The 19,228-nt window shown below is 39.9% G+C and overlaps 1 protein-coding gene across 1 annotated transcript in view; it reads left to right on the top strand.

Moving 5' to 3' along the window:
* Positions 1–18,948, top strand: part of CENPI (centromere protein I) — a 70,570-nt gene extending 51,622 nt beyond the window's left edge. Inside the window, exons 20-21 of the mRNA XM_055393391.2 lie at positions 1,691–1,732; positions 2,404–18,948. Of these exons, the coding sequence (XP_055249366.1) occupies positions 1,691–1,732; positions 2,404–2,505 (144 nt within the window). The 3' untranslated portion in view covers positions 2,506–18,948. The remainder of the gene's footprint in view (positions 1–1,690; positions 1,733–2,403) is intronic.
* The last annotated feature ends 280 nt before the right edge of the window (positions 18,949–19,228 follow it).

Raw genomic sequence — 19,228 nt, 5'->3', positions numbered from 1 at the left:
ACATGGGTTTGGGTGGACTCCAGGAGTTGGTGATGGACAAGGAGGCCTGTTGTGCTGTGGTTCATGGGGTCGCAAAGAGTCAGACATGACTGAGCAACTGAACTGACTGTCTGATAGAAGAACAGGATAGGTTATTTTGTTTTTGTGGAGAGGGCATTTTAAGAATCAAGAGTCAATCAGTTAAGTAGGACCTACTTAAGTTTGAGATGCCTGTTAGATATCCAAGAAGTGTAAGTAGGCACCTTGAAACAGGGACCTTTAGAGCTCAAGAGAGGTGTTGGAATGCGAGAAATAAGTATGAAATTCATCAGCATGGACTATACTTCATCAGTTCCAAAACTACTTTTTTTTTCTTTTTAACTTTTCCGAGATCAGGGTGCATCTTGTGATTGGTGTCAGCCAGGCAGCAATCATGATAGAGTTGTCATTTGCTGTTTTAAGTGTGTACTGGTAGACTGCCAGAATCAGACCTTGCAGATTGGATGTCAGCAGCGTGGGGGAGAATTGGAGATGATATTGGAGCACTGTTTAAACCCTTAAATGACTCAGAGGAAGAAGGTAGGGAAGAGGTGAACCATACATGTTACGGACATTTCCTTGAGGCAAGGGCCAAAAGTAAGTTAGCTTTTTGCAGTTGAAACCTAAGCACCTTAGCTTTCTGTTCCTTTAAGAAATGCTGCATAATCCACACTCTGGCGCAGAGAATGATACTGTGTGAAGCAAAACATAGATGTCCACAACCCTGGAGTAGAAAAGTAATTCAGAAGAGTTAGACTCTGAATGTGAAGTTTTAGAAATAACTGTCACCACTGAAGTTTGTTTTCATTTACCATTTCATGTTGGTAAAAATGATACATGTTCAAAATCTGCCTACATCTAAAACTCACTCATTGTAAAATATAAACTTCTAATTGTGTTATACATAGTTTGATCAGCGGAGTTTTTTCTCAGTGATTCATAAAAAAGGATGTTAGAATTGATGGCTTTTCAATGAAGTACCGTAGGTGATAGTTAAAGCCAGAGAATAACTAGCTAGCTCACCTGGCTCTTGAGTTTACATAAAGAATTTCAATTTCAGAAATCTACTGTGTACACAGACTGCCTCACCAGACTTCATCCTCATCCTTCAAAACTCAATTCAGATAGTCATATTCCTCAGGGAAAACCTTCTATAACACCTTCCATCTCCACCCATGACTGAGTCCAGAATTTTTAAAAATGAGGCCATGGTGCTCACTTTATCTATTGCGATTTTATCTTCTTTCTGTTTGTGCTTCTAGGGAAAAATATGAAAGGTTATCCGTTCCGTTCCGTCGCTCAGTCGTGTCCGACTCTTTGCGACCCCGTGGACTGTAGCCTACCAGGCTTCTCTGTCCATGGGATTCTCCAGGCAAGAATACTGGAGTGGGTTACCGTTTCCTTCTCCAGGGGATCTTCCCGACCCAGGGATCGAACCCGGGTCTCCCGCATTGGAGGCAGATGTTTTAACCTCTGAGCCACCAGGGAAGCCCATGAAAGGTTATAGTGGGTGTTTATTCGAAAGGATTCCAAGAATGTTGGTAGGAATAGAACATAGCAAATGAATCAGACAGTGAAGAGCCATCTTAATTTTCTGGTAATTTCTGCTAACCAAATATTTTCATCCTCATTTCTCTCCATTTCCTTTTTTGTTTGTTTTTTGTTTTTAAAGGAATGCCCAGAAGAAAGGAAAGTAAACATGAGCTCTATTCGGGTAAGGAAATTTATTTTCATCTTGTGCGGGGTTAAGCTTCATTTCATCAAAATAATTTATACCTTTACTTTCCCTCAATCCCAAGTCTGCTGCCTAGGCAAATTCAAAGTAAAGTATTTGCTTTCTGAATTAATTCTAGTGACTTTTATGTCACTTCACTGGCACATACCCTCTACATAGGTAAAACTATTCGTAGTTTGACTCTTGCTGTTGTATCTGTACATCACCTTATTTTATAATACGCTTGCATGTAGTCAAAGTGTGACTGTAACAAAACCAAACACAGTTGTCTCAGTATAGAAACTCTGCTGTGTACATATTTAATATAGACAGTAATGTAATAATGTCTGCTCCTGTGCTGTGTACTTTAGATGTTAAATTCCTAGAGTGCAGGAATGATGACCCATTTCCATTTCACAGTACTTGTTCAGCTGAACAGCTAAATTTTTTTGTTAATATAATAAAAGGAATATTTAGCCCTTAAGCTTTGGGTATGCTCTAGTTTGAATGTTGCTTTAGTGACTGAGTTTTAGAAAGAACATGGCTCCTCGAGCTTACTCTTGGTATGCACATCCAGGATGCTGGGAACTTTTTCTAGGTAAAGAAGAGGAGGTAGAGAATAAGCAAAACTAAATACCTGATAAGTAATTTTCCCTTTTTTGTGCCTGCAGGGGAAGAAATGGAACTGGTATTTGGACTATTTATTTTCAGAGGGGTTACACGGCTTGAAACACTTCATAAGAAGTAGTATTCATCGTTCTTCTGTCCTCTGAGCAGAGAGCATAAACCACCTGATCAACATTATTTTTTATGTTTCATGTCACAGATGTTTTAGCACGATATTTTTAAAAGGCTTCTGTTAGCAGTCATGTAATAGGACAGACGTGGGGTTGGGGTCAAGCCAACCCGGGTTTGAATCTCACATCTGCCACTCACTAGTTTTGGGACTGTGTTCTGAGTTTTTTTTTGTTTAGGGCCTTAAAATAATAGCAGTCATTTATTATTAATCTTTCTATTTCTGGGAGGCAGGAATTTGGGGAGAGCTTCAACTGGGTGGTTATGCCTCAGGGTCTCTCCCAAACTTGTAGTCGGGTGGATGGAAGGCTAGAACTCTGGAGGCTGACTGAGTTAATCCCCCCCTCTTCTTAGAGTCTCAAGGCTCCTTCATGTGGTCTTTCCATGTGGCTCACTTGGGCTTCCTTACAGCATGGCAGCCAAAGGACAACTGGATGCTTCTGTGGTGGCTTGGGGCTCCAGGCAGGCAGATGTCTCAGGGACAAAAAACATCACCTTTTCTGATGCAGCCTTGGAGATCATGCACTCTCAGTTCCTTCATACTCTCTTGGTCACAAGCAAATCACACACTTTCCCGAGTTCAAGGGGAGTGGTATTAGATTCCACTTCATGAAGGGAAATGGCAGAGTTCTTGAGTAGAGTTGGCAAATTATGACCCTTGGATGAAATCAGGCTCCCTCTCCAAGGCAGTCGTGTCTGGGCATGTATGTCTTGTTTCTGGCTTCGCCATGATGTCAAAGCTGAGTGTTTGGGACAGATACTTTGTGGTCTTCAAAGCCAAAAATATTTACTGTACAACTCTTTATAGAAAAGTTTCCTGACTCCTATTCTAGAAGACCATGTTGGATGAGTGATACTATTTTAGCCACCATTGGCCTCAGGCAAGTTACAAGCCTCTGAATTTTACTGGGGTCTCCAAACCTGGCACCAGACAAGATAACTGAGACATCTGGTTGCCATGGAGATGACATCATTGGACCATGTGTGTACAAGTGTACCTTCAGAGTTTCTCAGGCCTTTTGCACAGGAGCAGAGGTACACCCGGCTTACTAGCTACTCGTTCTTTGCTGTGGCTGCCATCAACTTTTGTAAAACTGAGAACAGGGTAAGTATAGCCTTTGACTTTTCATGTAGCAAACTGTTTGCAGGAGTTAACTGCTTTACAAAGTTGGCAACCACTTTTAGAATCCCCAATTGCTAGTTTAGGAGGAGAGTGGGCACTGCTTATGCACTTCTTGTAAAAATGAAAATCCATTAACTTTATGATTCATGCACACTCTCTGACAGCATTGGGTCAAAGGGGCTGGGGCTTTTTTTCCTTCCTTCACCTGATCAACATTAAATGAATGTTGACAGAAGCAAACTGAGCATGTGGGACTAAACTACCTTGTTGCTGAAGAGATCAAGAGGCTCAACTTGAGTTTCCTTACTCGTTTTACTAACAGACTGCTTCCTTCAGGGAGTACTTAGACTGCCTTTCTACCCATGGCTCAGGAGAGCCTCAGTGTGACTGACTTTATTTTCAAGATCTAGGTTCTTTAGCCCACTAGTGAAAAATGACTTCATCATCAGTCTCTGCCTTCCACCAAATTATGCATAAAATTATCCATTGTATGGTGGGATTTTTCACATTTTTGTGAACTATGATTTGCATTTTTATGGAAGAGAGCAGATGATAATATACAGTGGCAGCTAAGCCAGACATATTTATGCAAAATACTCAGCTGCCTCTGAAACCTCTGCGAATGTTGCCCTTCTACTGATTTTGGACAATCATACCAACCCCAAGTTAGGATATATTTCTAACTCCAAAAGCTGGCTTTATGTAGTTGGTAGATTCTTGGGCCTTCGCTGGTCTTCTAGCAATTTGATGAGAGAAGGAAAGGGAGAGAACTGTAGGATAATCCACATTCCTGGAGTTTTACCAGTTTGATTTCACAAGACTGCTCTATTTTGTGCATGTATGTGTATGTATAGATCCCATTTTTAAATGTTTAGGTTCAAATAAATTAGCTAACTTATTTTCAGGAATAATTCTGAAGCTTTAAAAAATTTTTATAATAGCTAGAATATCTTGCTGAAAATTTACCACAGAATTTTGCTTCAGTGCTACAGAAAAATTCTTTTAATAAAATTTGTATCATTTGAGAGAAATCAAGCTGAATTTACTTTTGTATTTAAGGGCACATTACAGTTCTTTTTTTCCTGTAAAGCAAAACATCCCTGAACTATATTATTGGAAGGTGTTAGACTAGAATCCTATTTATTAATTCATTTTTTATTTTATACATATTTACTGGGCTTACCATATGCTGTGAATTCTTCTGTGTGCTGGTTATATAGTACCTGCTTTTGTGGAATTTACTTCTCCATTGGAGAAGACAGATAATACAGGTTTTAAATAGATGTATAATATCAGATGCTATAAAGAAAAAGCAAAGAATAGGGACAGAAACAAACTGAGTGTATGGGACTAAATTCCTTTCTCATTGGTAGAGGACCAGTGGCTCATTGAATTTCCATGTTTGCTTCAGCAACAGACTGCCATCTTCAGGGAGTACTTAAAATTGTCTTTCTATCCATGGCTCAGGAGAGCTTCAATGTGGCCAACTTTGATTTGTAGGATCTGGGTTCTTATAGCCCGCAAGTGAAAAATGACTTCATCATCAGACTCTGCCTTCCACCAAATTATACATGAAGATATATACATGTCTGTGAAGGTTGCAACGTAAGATGCTTAAGGAAGGCCTGTTTGAAGAGGTGACATATTCAGAGGACCTAATGAAATAAGTGTATGAACCATGTGAATATTGGGGAAAAGAGCATTCTAGGAAGAGGTAAAGGCAAGTAAAAAGGTTTGAAAATGTTAACTTACTTGGCATGTTTGAGGAATAGCAAAGGCCAGTAGGGTTACAACCTAGTGATTAAAGGAATGATAAGAAATGAAATGGGAGAAAGCCAGGGAGTAGTTCATGACGATCCTTGTAGCCGGGTATGGATATGTAATGGGAAGCTATTAGAAGGACGGAGAGCTGAGGAGTGGCATAATTTGATATTGTGGATCACAACAAACTGGAAAATTCTTCAAGAGATGGGAATACCAGACCACCTTACCTGCCTCCTGAAAATGCATGTCAAGAAGAAGCAACAGAACTGGACATGGAACAACAGACTGGTTCCAAATTGGGAAAGGAGTACATCAAGGCTGTATATTGTCACCCTGTTTATTTAACTTACATGCAGATTACATCATGCAAAATGCCAGGCTGGATGAAGCACAAGCTGGAATGAAGATTGTTGGGATAAATATCAATAACCTCATACATGCAGATAATGCCACCCTTATGGCAGAAAGTGAAGAAGAACTAAAGAGCCTCTTGATGAAAGAGGTGAGTGAAAAAGCTGGCTTAAAACTTGACATTCAAAAAACAAAGGTCATGGCATCCAGTCCCATCACTTCATGGCAAATAGATGGGGAAACAATTGAAACAGTGACAGACTTTATTTTCTTAGGCTCAAGAATCACTGCAGATGGTAACTGCAGCCATGAAATTAAAAGACGCTTGTGCCTTGGAAGAAAAGCTACAACCAACCTAGACAACATATTAAAAAGCAGAGACATTACTTTGCCAATAAATTTCTGTCTTGTCAAAGCTATGGTTTTTCCAGTAGTCATGTATGGATGTGAGAGTTGGACTATAAAGAAAGCTGAGTGCCAGAGAATTGATGCTTTTGAACTGTGGTGTTGGAGAAGACTCTGGAGAGTCCCTTGGACTGCAAGGAGATCAAACCAGTCCATCCTAAAGGAAATCCGTCCTGAATATTCATTGGAAGGACTGATGCTAAAGCTGAAGCTCCAATACTTTGGCCACCTGACGCAAAGAACTGACTCATTGGAAAAGACCCTGATGCTGGGAAAGATTGAAGGCAGGAGGAGAAGGGGACAACAGAGGATGAGATGGTTGGATGGCATCACCAACTCAATGGACATGAGTTTGAGCAAGCTTCGGAAGTTGGTGATGGACAGGGAAGCCTGGCATGCTGTGGCCCATGAGGTCACAAAGAGTTGGACATGACTGAACGACTGAACAATAGAGCTGCAGTGTAGAGTTTAGATTGAAGAGGATTAAGGGGGAAAGCAGAGCAGTTAGGTTATTACAGTTTTTCCAGGCAAGAGTTCTAGACTAGTGTGGTAGATGATGGGGAAGGTGGGGTGGGTAGGTGGGTAGTCAGATACTGGATTTAAGCTATATTTTAAAGGTGAAGAAGATAGGCTCTGCTGATAGCTTGCATATGAAGGGGGGAGGGGAGTAAAGGATGACACCTAGTTTTTTGATTGAGCAACTGGGTGAATGCTAGAATGGAGAGATGAACAGATATGAAGGAGTGTGGAGTCATGAGACTGTTTTTGGTCATGTTAGTTTGGAGATGCTAAATAGGCAGTTGGATATCCAAGTCTAGAATTCAGGGTACACTTTGGTTCTGACAGAATTGATTTGGGAGTCTTTATTACATGGCCATGATATTGGATGAGATCACTTAGTAAAGCTTGCAAAGAGAAAATGGCAAAGGACTGAACCCTGGAGCATGCCAATATTAAGAAGTAGAGAAGAGGAGGAACCAGCAAGAGACTGAGTAGTACTCACTAGTGAGCTAGAAGAAAAGTTAGGAGACTGATGTCCTGGAAGCCAAGTAAAGAAAATGTTTCAAAAAGGAGGGGGTATTTAATGGTATGGAATGTTGCTTACATATACCTGTATATAAAAAGCTTTAGCTGCTTTGAAGTAAATCTGATAGCTTCCCCAGTGGGTAGCCCTTGTCATTTAGAAAATTTTCTTTTGCTTTTAAGTTCGTACTCCAAGTAACTTCCCATATGGTTTTTCACAGCATATTATTTTGGTCCTTAAGATCATGTAGAACTTTAAATTGTGAGAAGGGGTTTGATTAGTTTTTATGAAAATTCAGCCCCTCACAATCTCATATCATGGAAGAAACTTCTCTAAACTTAAGTTTATATTCTGGGAGAAAAAAAATTTTTTCCCTTAGTTTGCGTTTTTAAAAGTTCAATAATTATTCCCTGGGTACCTCTGATCATATTCTTCTCTTGATCAATTATTTAACACACTTAAAATTAGATATACAGCTGTGCAAAAATGCCAAATCTAGTTATTTGAAAAGTCTTTTTTGAAGAATCTTCATGGCAAAGAAAAACAAAATAAGAATATTTTGCTTGCATGCAAAACATGTCTAAGAAAAAAATAGAAAATGTGGTTTGTTTTCCCAATTGTACAAAAAGAATACCCAGTATTTGTGGAAAATTGTCGATGTTATAAATATTGACTTAATATTCAATAACAATGCTGTTAGATTTCTAACATTTTTTGGTCATAACTTCTTTGGTCTTGGGGACAATCTGGAAAGAAAAAACGATAACTCTATGGTGCCTCAAAAACTTATTAGCATAGTAGAAATTCTCTTTATATCAGTTATACTTTATCACAAAATAGTTTATTAGATAGAAAAATTATTCTCTAAAATTGATGTTACATATATATATATACTTTAGGTGACCTTTTATTTTTTTAATATAAATTTATTTTAATTGGAGGCTAATTACTTTACAATATTGTATTGGTTTTGCCATACATTGACATGAATCTGCCCTGGGTGTACATGTGTTCCCCATCTTGAACCCCCCCCCACCTCCCTCCCCATCCCATCCCTCTGGGTCATCCCAGTGCACCAGCCCCGAGCATCCTGTATCATGCATCGAACCTGGACTGGCGATTCGTTTCACATATGATAATAATATGTTTCAGTGCCATTCTCCCAAATCATCCCATCCTCGCCCTTTCCCACAGAGTCCAAAAGACTGTTCTATACATCTGTGTCTCTTTTGCTGTCTCGCATACAGGGTTATCGTTACCATCTTCCTAAATTCCATATATATGCGTTAGTATACTGTATTGGTATTTTTGTTTCTGGTTTACTTCACTCTGTATGATAGGCTCCAGTTTCATCCACCTCATTAGAACTGATTCAAATGTATTCTTTTTAATGTCTGAGTAATACTCCATTGTATATATGTACCACGGCTTTCTTATCCATTTGTCTGCAGATGGACATCTAGGTTGCTTCCATGTCCTCACTATTATAAACAGTGCTGCGATGAACATTGGAGAGTACATGTGTCTCTTTTGATTCTGGTTTCCTCGGTGTGTATGCCCAGCAGTGGGATTGCTAGGTCGTATTTCCAGTTTTTTAAGGAATCTCCACACTGTTCTCCATAGTGGCTGTACTAGTTTGCATTGCCACGAACAGTGTAAGAGGCTTCCCTTTTCTCCACACCCTCGTCAGCATTTATTGCTTGTAGACTTTTGGATAGCAGCTGTTCTGCCTGGCGTGAAATGGTACCTCATTGTGGTTTTGATTTGCATTTCTCTGATTATGAGTGATGTTGAGTATCTTTTCATGTGTTTGTTAGCCATCTGTATGTCTTTGGAGAAATGTCTGTTGAGTTCTTTGGCCCATTTTTTGATTGGGTCGTTTATTTTTCTGGAATTGAGCTGCAAGAGTTGCTTGTATATTTTTGAGATTAATTCTTTGTCAGTTGCTTCATTTGCTATTATTTTCTCCCATTCTGAAGGCTGTCTTTTCACCTTGTTTATAGTTTCCTTTGTTGTGCCAAAGCTTTTAATTTTAATTAGGTCCCATTTGTTTATTTTTGCTTTTATTTCCTATATTCTGGGAGGTGGGTCATGGAGGATCCTGCTGTGATTTATGTCGGAGAGTGTTTTGCCTATGTTTTCCTCTAGGAGTTTTATAGTTTCTGGTCTTACATTTAATCCATTTTGAGTTTCTTTTTGTGTATGGTGTTAGAAAGTGTTGTAGTTTCGTTCTTTTACAAGTGATTGACCAGTTTTCCCAGCACCACTTGTTATGATATTATATTTTTAAGATCTTTTTTGAATTGATACTACTTTTCACTTTGTTTAAATTATTAGGTTTTTAAACTTAGTGGAAGTGTTAGTCGCTCACTCGTGTCCTCTTTGCATCCCCATGACTGTAGCCAACCAGGCTTCTCTGTCCATGGAATTCTTCAGGCAAGAATACTGGAGAGAGTTGCCATTTCCTTTTCCAGTGGATCTTCCCAACCCAGGGATCAAAGCCAGGTCTCCTGCTTTCCAGGTAGATTCTTTACCTTATAAGCCACAAATGTACAGAGAACCCATATTTCTGTCATGTAAAAAAGATCTGTTTCTAACAAAGATGGACACTATGGACTGAATGTTTGTTTCCCTCAAATGTATTTGTTGAAGTCGTCACTCCAGTCCCTCCTTCTCAACGTGATTCTGTTTAGAGGTGGGACCTTAGGTAATTGGATTTTGAGGATGGATCTCTCATGACATGGGGTTAGTGCCTTTATGTTGTTGTTACTCGGTCCTGTCTGATACTTTGTGGCGCCATGGACTGCAGCACACCAGGGTTCTCTGTCCTTCACTATCTCCCAGAGTCTGCTCAGACTCTTGTCCATTGAATCGATGATGCCAATCAACCATCTCATCTTCTGTCATCCCCTTTTCCTGCTCTCAATCTTTCCCAACATCAGGGTCTTTTCCAGTGAGTCAGTTCTTCGCATCAGGTGGCCAAAGTATTGGAGCTTCAGCTTTGGCATCAGTCCTTCCAGTGAGTATTCAGGTTTGATTTCCTTTAGGATTGACTAGCTTGATCTTGCTGTCCAAGGGACTCTCAAGACTCTTCTCCAACACCACAGTTCGAAAGCATCAATTCTTTGGCACTCAGTCTTCTTTATGATCCAACTCTCACATCCATACATGACCACTGGAAATACCATAGCTTTGACTATACAGACGTTTGTGGGCCAAGTGATGTTTCTGCTTTTCAATATACTGTCTAGGTTTGTCATAGCTTTTCCTTCACAAAAAGTGTCTTTTGTTTCATGGCTACAGACGCTGTCCACAGTGATCTTGGAGCCCAAGAAAATAAAGTGTGTCACTGACTGTTTCCATTGTTTCCCCATCTATTTGCCATGAAGTGATGGTACCAGATGCCATTGACCTAATTTTTTGAATATTGAGTTTTAAGCCAGCTTTTTCATTCTCCCCTTTCTCCTTCATTAAGAGGCTCTTTAGTTCCTCTTTGCTTTCTTTCATTAGGGTGTCATCTGCGTGTCTGCAGTTGTTATTTCTCCTGGCAATCTTTGTTCCAGCCTGGCATTTCGCATGATGTACTCTGCATAGAAGTTAAATAAGCAGTGTGACAATATACAGCCTTAATGTACTCCTTTCCCATTTTTGAACTGGCCCATTGTTCTGTGTCCAGTTGTAGCTGTTGCTTCTTGACCTGTGTACAGGTTTCTCAGGAGGCAGGTAACGTGGTCTGGTATTCCCATCTCTTTAAGAATTGTCCACAGTTAATTGTGATCTACACAGTCAAAGGCTTTCATGTAGTCAGTGAAGCAGAAGATGTTTTTCTGGAATTCCCTTGCTATCTCTGTGATTCGGATATTGGCAATTTGATTTCTGGTTCCTCTGCCTTTTCGAAATCCAGCTTATACATCTAGAAGTTCTCAGTTCAAGTACTGTGGATGCCTAGCATGATGGATTTTAAGCATTACCTTGCTAGCATGTGAAATGAGCTCATTTGTACAGTGTTGTTTGAACACTGTTTGGCATTGCCCTTAGGGATTGAAATGAAAAGTGACCTTTTCCAGTCCTGTGGCCACTGCTGAGTTTTTCAAATTTGCTGACATAGAGTGCCGTACTTTAACAGCATCATCTTTCAGGATTTTAAGTAGCTCAGTTAGAATTTCATCACCTTCACTAGCTTTGTAGTAATACATCCTAAGGCTCATTTGACTTCACACTCCAGGATGTCTGGCTCTAGATGAGTGACCACACCATCATAGTTATCTGGGTCATTAAGACCTTCTTTGTATAGTTCTTCTGTGTATTCTTGCCACCTCTTCTTAATCTCTTTTGCTTCTGTTAGGTACATACCGTTTCTGTCCTTTATTGTACCCATTGTTGCAAGAAATGTTCCCTTGGTATCTCTAATTTTCTTGAAGAGATCTCTTATCTTTCCCATTCTGTTTCCCTCTGTTTCTTTACATCATTCACTTAAGAAGGCTTTCTTATCTCTCCTTGCTATTCTCTGGAACTCTGCATTCAGTTGGGTATATCTTTTGGTTTCTCCTTTGCCTTTCACTTCTTTTCTCAGCTATTTATAAGGCCTCCTCAGACAAATACTTTGCCTTCTTGCTTTCTTTCTTTGGGATGGTTTGGATAACTGCCTCCTGTGCAGTGTTACAAACCTCCATCCACAATTCTTTAGGCACTCTGTCTATCAGATCTAATCCCTTGAATCTATTTGTGATTTCCACTGGATAATCATAAGGGATTTTATTTAGGTCATACCTGAATTGCCCAGTGGTTTTCCCTACTTTCTTCAATTTAAGTCTAAATTTTGCAAGAAGGAGTTCATGATCTGAGCTACAGTCAGCTCCCAGCCTTGTTTTTGCTGACTCTGTAGAGCTGCTCCATCCTTGACTTTGCAAAGAATATGATCAGTCTGATTTTGGTATTGACCATCTGGTGATGTCCATGTATAGAGTTGTCTTTTGTGTTGTTGGAAGAGGGTGTTTGCTATGACCAGTGCATTCTCTTGACAAAACTCTGTTAGCCTTTGCCCTGCTTCATTTTGTACTCCAAGGCCAATCTTGCCTGTTATCTGTTTTTCTCTTGACTTCCTACTTTTGCATTTCAGTCCCCTAAGATGAAAAGGACCAAATCTTTTTTGGTGTTAGTTCTAGAAGGTCTTGTATATCTTCATAGAACCATTCAGCTTCAGCTTCTTCAGCATTAGTGGTTGGGGCATAGTCTTGGATTACTGTGATGTTGAATAGTTTGCCCTGGAAACGAATCAGGATCATTCTGTCATTTTTGAAATTGCACCCAAGTACTGCATTTCGGACTTTTTTGTTGACTATGTGGGCTACTCCATTTCTTCTAAGGGATTCTTGCCCACAGTAGTAGATATAATGGTCATCTAAATTAAATTCACCCCTTCCCATCCATTTTAGCTCACTGATTCCTAAAATGTTGATGTTCACTCTTACCATCTCCTGTTTGACCACTTCTAATTTACCTTGATTCATGGAACTCACATTCCAGGTTCCTATGCAATATTGTTCTTTACAGCATCTGACTTTACTTTCACCACCAGATACATCCACAGCTGAGCATCATTTCTAGTTTGACAGCCTCTTCATTCCTTCTGGAGCTATTTCTCCATTCTTCTCCAGTAGCATATTGGACACTTACCAACCTGGGGGGTTCATCTTTCAGTGTCATATCTTTTTGCCTTTTCATACTGTTCATGGGGCTCTGAAGGCAAAATGCTGAAGTGGTTTACCATTCCCTTATCCAGTGGACCACGTTCTGTCAGAACTCTCCACCATGACCCATCCGTCTTAGGTGGCCCTCCACGGCATGGCTCATAATTTCATTAAGTTACACAAAGCTTTGGTCCATGTGATCATTTTGGTTAGTTTTCTGTGATTGTGGTTTTCATTCTGTCTTCCCTCTGATGGATAAGGATAAGAGACTTGTGGAAGCTTCCTGATAGGAGGGACTGGCTGTGGGGAAAACTGAATCTTGCTCTGGTGGGCAGAGCCTTGCTCAGTAAATCTTTAATCCAGTTTTCTGCTGATGGATGGGTTTGTGTTCCCTCCCTGTAATTTGGCCTGAGGCCAAACTATGGTAGGAATTGTTCTTGTTCAATCACCAAGTTGTCTCCAACTCTTTGTGACCCCATGAACTATAGCATGCCAGGCTTCCCTGTCCTTCACTATCTCCCGGAGTTTGCTCAAACTTATGTCCATTGAGTTGGTGATGCCATCCAGTCATCTCATCCTCTGTCGTCCCCTTCTCCTCCTGCTCTCAGTCTTTTCCAGCGTCAGGGTCTTTTCCAGTGAGTTGTCTCTTCACATTGGGTGGCCAAAGTATTGGAACTTCAGCTTCAACATCAGTCCTTCCAATGAATATTCAGGGTTGATTTCCTTTAGGATTGACTTGTTTTATCTCCTTGCTGTCCAAGATTCTTAAGAATCTTCTCCGGAACCACAATTCAGAAGTGTCAGTTCTTCATCAATTGTAGGGATTATGGCGGTAATGGTGACCCCCTCCAAAAGGACTTATGCCAGCATGCCACGCCTCCCAGGACTGCTGCTGTCAGTGTCCCTGACCCCCTGGCAGGTCACTGTCAACCCGTGCCTTCACTGGAGACTCCCAAACACTCGCAGGCTGGTCTGGCTCAGTCTCTTGTGGGGTCACTGATCCTTTCTCCTGGGTCCCAGGCCCAGGAGTCCAGGAGACCCAGAAAGTCCAGGTGTGCCTTTAATGGAGAAGACAACAGATCATCTTTCCCTTCCCTGTGTGAATATCCATCAGGGAAGGCTGCTGTCTACAAGCTTGGAAGAAGACGCATGCTGATGCCCTGATCTTGGAATTTTAGCCTTCCGAATTGTGAGAAGTATATTTGTTTTTTAAAGCCACCGAGTCTGTGATATTTTTATTATATAGCAGCCTGATCTAAGACAATGGGCAGTAGTGTTTAACAGAATGTATCATTGACATCATTAACGCTCTATTTTTATAATACTCAGAAGAGCATATCTTCCCAAGGAACATAATAGTGTATGTGAATTAAAGTCCGCTTTAAAGTATGTACAGGAATGCAGACCTTTTCAGCTTGTCATGAAGAATATTAGCTTATCTAGTTTGCTTTGGTGCACAGAGCTGAAGGCTGGATGTTAAGAAAACCTTTCATTGCTTCTAGTTTTAGATTCATCATTACTATCACCTTGAGCTTCCCTGGTGGCTCACTGGTAAAGAATCTGCTTGCAATGGGGGAAACATGGGTTTGATTCCTGGGTTAGGAAGATCTCCTGGAGAAGGAAATGGCAACCCACTCCAGTATTCTTGCCTGCAGAATACCATGGACAGAGGAGCCTGGCAGAAAAAGGAGTTCGTCAAGGTTGTATATTGTCACCCTGCTTATTTAACTTATATGCAGAGTACATCATGAGAAACGCTGGGCTGGAGGAAGCACAAGCTGGAATCAAGATTGCCAGGAGAAATATCAACAACCTCAGATATGCAGATGACACCACCCTTATGGCAGAAAGCACAGAAGAACTTAAGAGCCTCTTGATGAAAGTGAAAAAGGAGAGTGAAGAAGTTGACTTAAAGCTCAACATTCAGAAAACTAAGATCATGGCATCTGGTCCCATCACTTCATGGGAAATAGATGGGGAAACAGTAGCTGACTTTTTTGGGGGGGGGGCTCCAAAATCACTGCAGATGGTGATTGCAGCCATGAAATTAAAAGACGCTTACTCCTTGGAAGGAAAGTTATGACCAACCTAGACAGCATATTTAGAAGCAGAGACATTACTTTGTCAATGAATGTCCATCTAGTCAAGACTATGGTTTTTCCAGTGGATGGATGTGAGAGTTGGACTATAAAGAAAGCTGAGTGCAGAAGAATTGCTGCTTTCTAACTGTGGTGTTGGAGAAGACTCTTGAGAGTCACTTGGACTGCAAGGAGATCCAACCAGTCCATCCTAAAGGAAATCAGTCCTGGGTGTTCATTGGAAAGACTGATGTTGAAGCTGAAACTGCTATAGTTTGGCCACCTGATGCAAAGAGCTGACTCATTTGGAAAGACCCAGATGCTGGGAAAGATTGAGGGCAGGAGGAGAAGGGGATGGCAGAAGATGAGATGTTTGGATGGCATCACCGACTCAATGGACATGGGTTTGGGTAAACTCCGGGAGTTGGTGATGGACAGGGAGGCCTGGCATGCTGCAGTCCATGGGGTCGCAAAGAGTCAGACACAACTGAGCGACTGAACTGACCGACTGAAAGTTTGTGTTCCCTCAAATTTTATATGCTGAATTCCCAGTGCAATATTTGGAGTGAGGCCTTTGAGGGTGATCAAGTCATGAGGGTGCACCTCTTATGAATAGGATGAATGCCCTTATAAAAGAGACCCCAGAGAGCTTCCTTGCCTTTTTCATCAGGTAAGGTTATAGCAAGAAGATGGCTGTCTATGAGCCAGGAAGCTGGTCCTCACCAGACACATTGTATCTTTCTGCACCTTGATCTTGGACTCCCCAGCCTCCAGAACTAAGAGAAATAAACTTCATGTTTATATGCTAGCCAGTTATAGCAGCCCCAAAGGACTAAGACAGGAAGTGACTGCTAATGGATATGAGGTTTTCTTTTTAATTCTCATTTTAAAAAAACTTTTAATTGGTAGAAAATTGCTTTACAATGCTGTGTTGGTCTCTTCCACAGAACAATGCAAATCAGTCCCCTCCCTCTTGAGCCTCCCTCCTTTTCCCCCATCCCACCCCTCTAGGTCATCACAGAGGGTGGGACAAATTGAGCAAGTAGCATGGACATATGTACACTATCATTGTAAAATAGATAGTGGGAAGTTGCTATACAACACAGGGATCTCAGCCTGACACACTATGAGGTTTCTTTTTTAAGATGATAAAAGTGTTCTAAGCTCTGTAAATATGATAAAAACCACTGAATTTTATGTTATTAAGTATATCACTAAAGTTATTTTAAAAAAAGCTTATCGAACTGTCTTAAGTCCTGTTTTGGAAAAGGATGAAATGAGTAATCTTAAAGATCTCATGTTTGGATATTGATTATCTTAACTGCATAATAACAAATTTAAAAAATTATCATAAAATCACTGTTTGTTTCTCTTCTCATACCTTGTTCTCTTCCAGTCTAGGAAATTAGGCCTATGCAAAGAGAATTTTATATGGTAACTGTGTAGCTATCAAATATTTTAAAGAATTTTTAAAGGTAGATATTAGATTTGCATGTTTATTGAAGATATTTTAGGATCAGCAAGGAAAAAAGATAAGCTGGAACAATTTTTAAAGTATAGATAGGTAAGTGGAAGTAGGTTATGAAATTGTGGGTAAAAATCACTAATATTATTTCTCTTTAAAAAGGTTTTGATCAATTTTAGAGGTATTTGCATATTTTTCTACCAAAAATAGAATATATAATATAATTATAATGGATATATTCAAACAAATTAAGGGCAACTGAGTTTCTAACAAAATATTTAATTTTCTTTATTCTGAATGAAGATACGGTCAGAGTGAATGATATTTTAAATAGAAATGGGAAATTTTCACATTTCTATATGGATAATCTTGAAGAAAAATTTATTAACCTATTTAATTTCAGGTGAGAATTGTAAAAATTAAGTTTATTTCAATTACTTAACTCTTTTTCTAAGCTGCTCTGTGTAAGAAAATCTTAGTTGTGTTTAGAATTCTGTTACTATTGAATCTAGAATAACTTAGCATCTCCCCCTGCTGGAGGTTTACCCCACTACAAGGGATTTGACCTCCGCTAGATCCCTGGGTTGAGAAGGTCCCCTGGAAGAAGGAAATAGCAACCCAGTCCAATACTCTTGCCTGGAAAATTCCATGGATGGAGGAGCCTGGTGGGCTACAGACCGTGGGGTCGCAAAGAGTCGGACACGACTGAGTGACTTCACTTTCACTTTCACTAGCCTCTGCTAGTGTAGACGAAGGAAAAATGAGTGTGTTGAGCTGAATGGGGGAGCTAGAGTACAATTCTAATTTCTCCCCTTCTTGACTACAAAGATCCATTTCCCTTGTGTCTGGAAATAAACTGAGCTTCCCTCAACTTGAGGATTCTTGATATAGACTTAGGGTCAGACAGTAATTGAATCTTGCTGGGTTCTATACCTCTTGAAAAACCCTACCCCTATTAGCCATTTACATAAGACTAGACATACTGACTAATAGCTACACTAGATTGTTTTACCCTAAACCTCAGATTTTTCCTTGACGTTAATAAGGATTCTTTCTTTTCTTAGCATCTTGTCATTCTAGTACCAAATATCTTTGACAACTTTTCATATTTTGCATTTTTGTGTTATCAGGTTTATTTAAGAACTCTGTAAGACAAGTTTTGGTAAGGTAACTGTTTTACGTTTGCTGCTTTTTTCTTATTCTGTAAAATACACATAATACTTAAAACCTTAATCATTTTAAATTATACAATTCAGTAGCAATATGTATATTTGCAGTGCTGTGCAATCTTTAGCAATATCTACTTTCAGAACTTTTTATCATCCAAAAAGAAAACCCTACACCCATTAAGCAGTTGCTCCTCACTTCCCCCTCTTCTCTCAGCCCAATATTCTGCATAGTTCACATAAGTAGAATCATACAATATGTGGCCTTTTGTGTCTGGCTTCTTTCACATGCATAATGTGGCAACATGTATCAGAACTTCATTTCTTTTCATGGCTGAATAATATTTCACTGTATGGACTCACCGCTTTTGTTTATTCATCAGATGATGGGCATTTGAGTTGCTTCCACCTTTGGCTATTGTGAATAGTGTTGCAATGAAAATTCATTTATACAAATGTTTATTTTAACACCTGTGTTTCAGTTTTTTTGGGTGTGTACCTAGGAATAGTATTGCAGAGTTATATGGTAATGACATGTTTAACTTACTGAGGAACTGCCAAACTGTTTTCCAAAGTGTCTGGACCACTTTTCATTCTCATCAGCAGTGTATGAGAGCTCCATTTTCTTCCACATCCTTGCTAACACTTGTCATTTTTCATTTTGTAAAAAGTGATCTTACTTTAAAAAACTGTTATTTGTTTAATTTGACTGTGATGGGTCTTTGTTGCTGCACAGGCTTTTCTCTAGTTGTGGGGAGTGGACTTCTCATTGCGGTGGCTTCTCTAGCTGTGGAGCACAGGCTCTAGGGCATGCAGGCTTTAGTAGTTGTGGCATGTGGGCTCAGTAGTTGCATTTCCCAGGCTCTAGAGCACAGGCTTAATACTTGCAGTGCACAGGCTTAGTTGCTCTGTGGCATGGATCGAACCCATGTCCACCACATTGGCAGGTGGATTTTTTAAACTTTTTAACACTTTTAACCTTTTTAACTTTGACTATACATAATTTTGTTGGTAAAGTGATGTCTCTGCTTTTTAATACACTGTCTAGGTTTGTCATAGCTTTTCTTACAAGGAGCAATCATCTTTTAATTCATGGCTGCATTCACCATCTGCAGTTATTTTGGAGTCCAAGAAAATAAAATCTGCCACTATTTCTACTTTTCCTCATCTATTTGCCATGAAGTGATGGGATTGGATGCCATGATCTTAGTTTATTGAATATTGAGGTTTTTTTCCAATAGTTTAAAAATATTTATTTGGCTGCACCAGGTCTTTTTTTTAAAATTAATTATTTTAACTGGAGGCAAATTACTTTATAATATTGTGGTGGTTTTTACCATACATCAACATGAATCAGCCACAGGTGTACGTATGTCCCCCCATCCTGAAACCCCCTCCCACCTCCCTCCCCACTCCATTCCTCTGGGTTGTCCTAGAGCACCAGCTTTGAGTGTCCTGCTTCGTGCATCAAACTTGCACTCATCATCTGTTTTACATATGGTATACACATGTTCAATGCTATTCTTTCATCTGTTTGCCATGAAGTGAGGCAAGGAGATCCACCCAGTCCATTCTAAAGGAGATCAGTCCTGGGTGTTCATTGGAGGGACTGATGCTAAAGCTGAAACTCCAATA

Source organism: Moschus berezovskii, chromosome X (genome assembly GCF_049115385.1).
Source record: "Moschus berezovskii isolate FMDL1 chromosome X, NW_MosBer_1.0, whole genome shotgun sequence".
NCBI classification, from domain to species: Eukaryota; Metazoa; Chordata; class Mammalia; order Artiodactyla; family Moschidae; genus Moschus; species Moschus berezovskii.
Note: the sequence above shows the minus strand (reverse complement) of the source record. Positions and strands in the feature narration are given on the sequence as shown.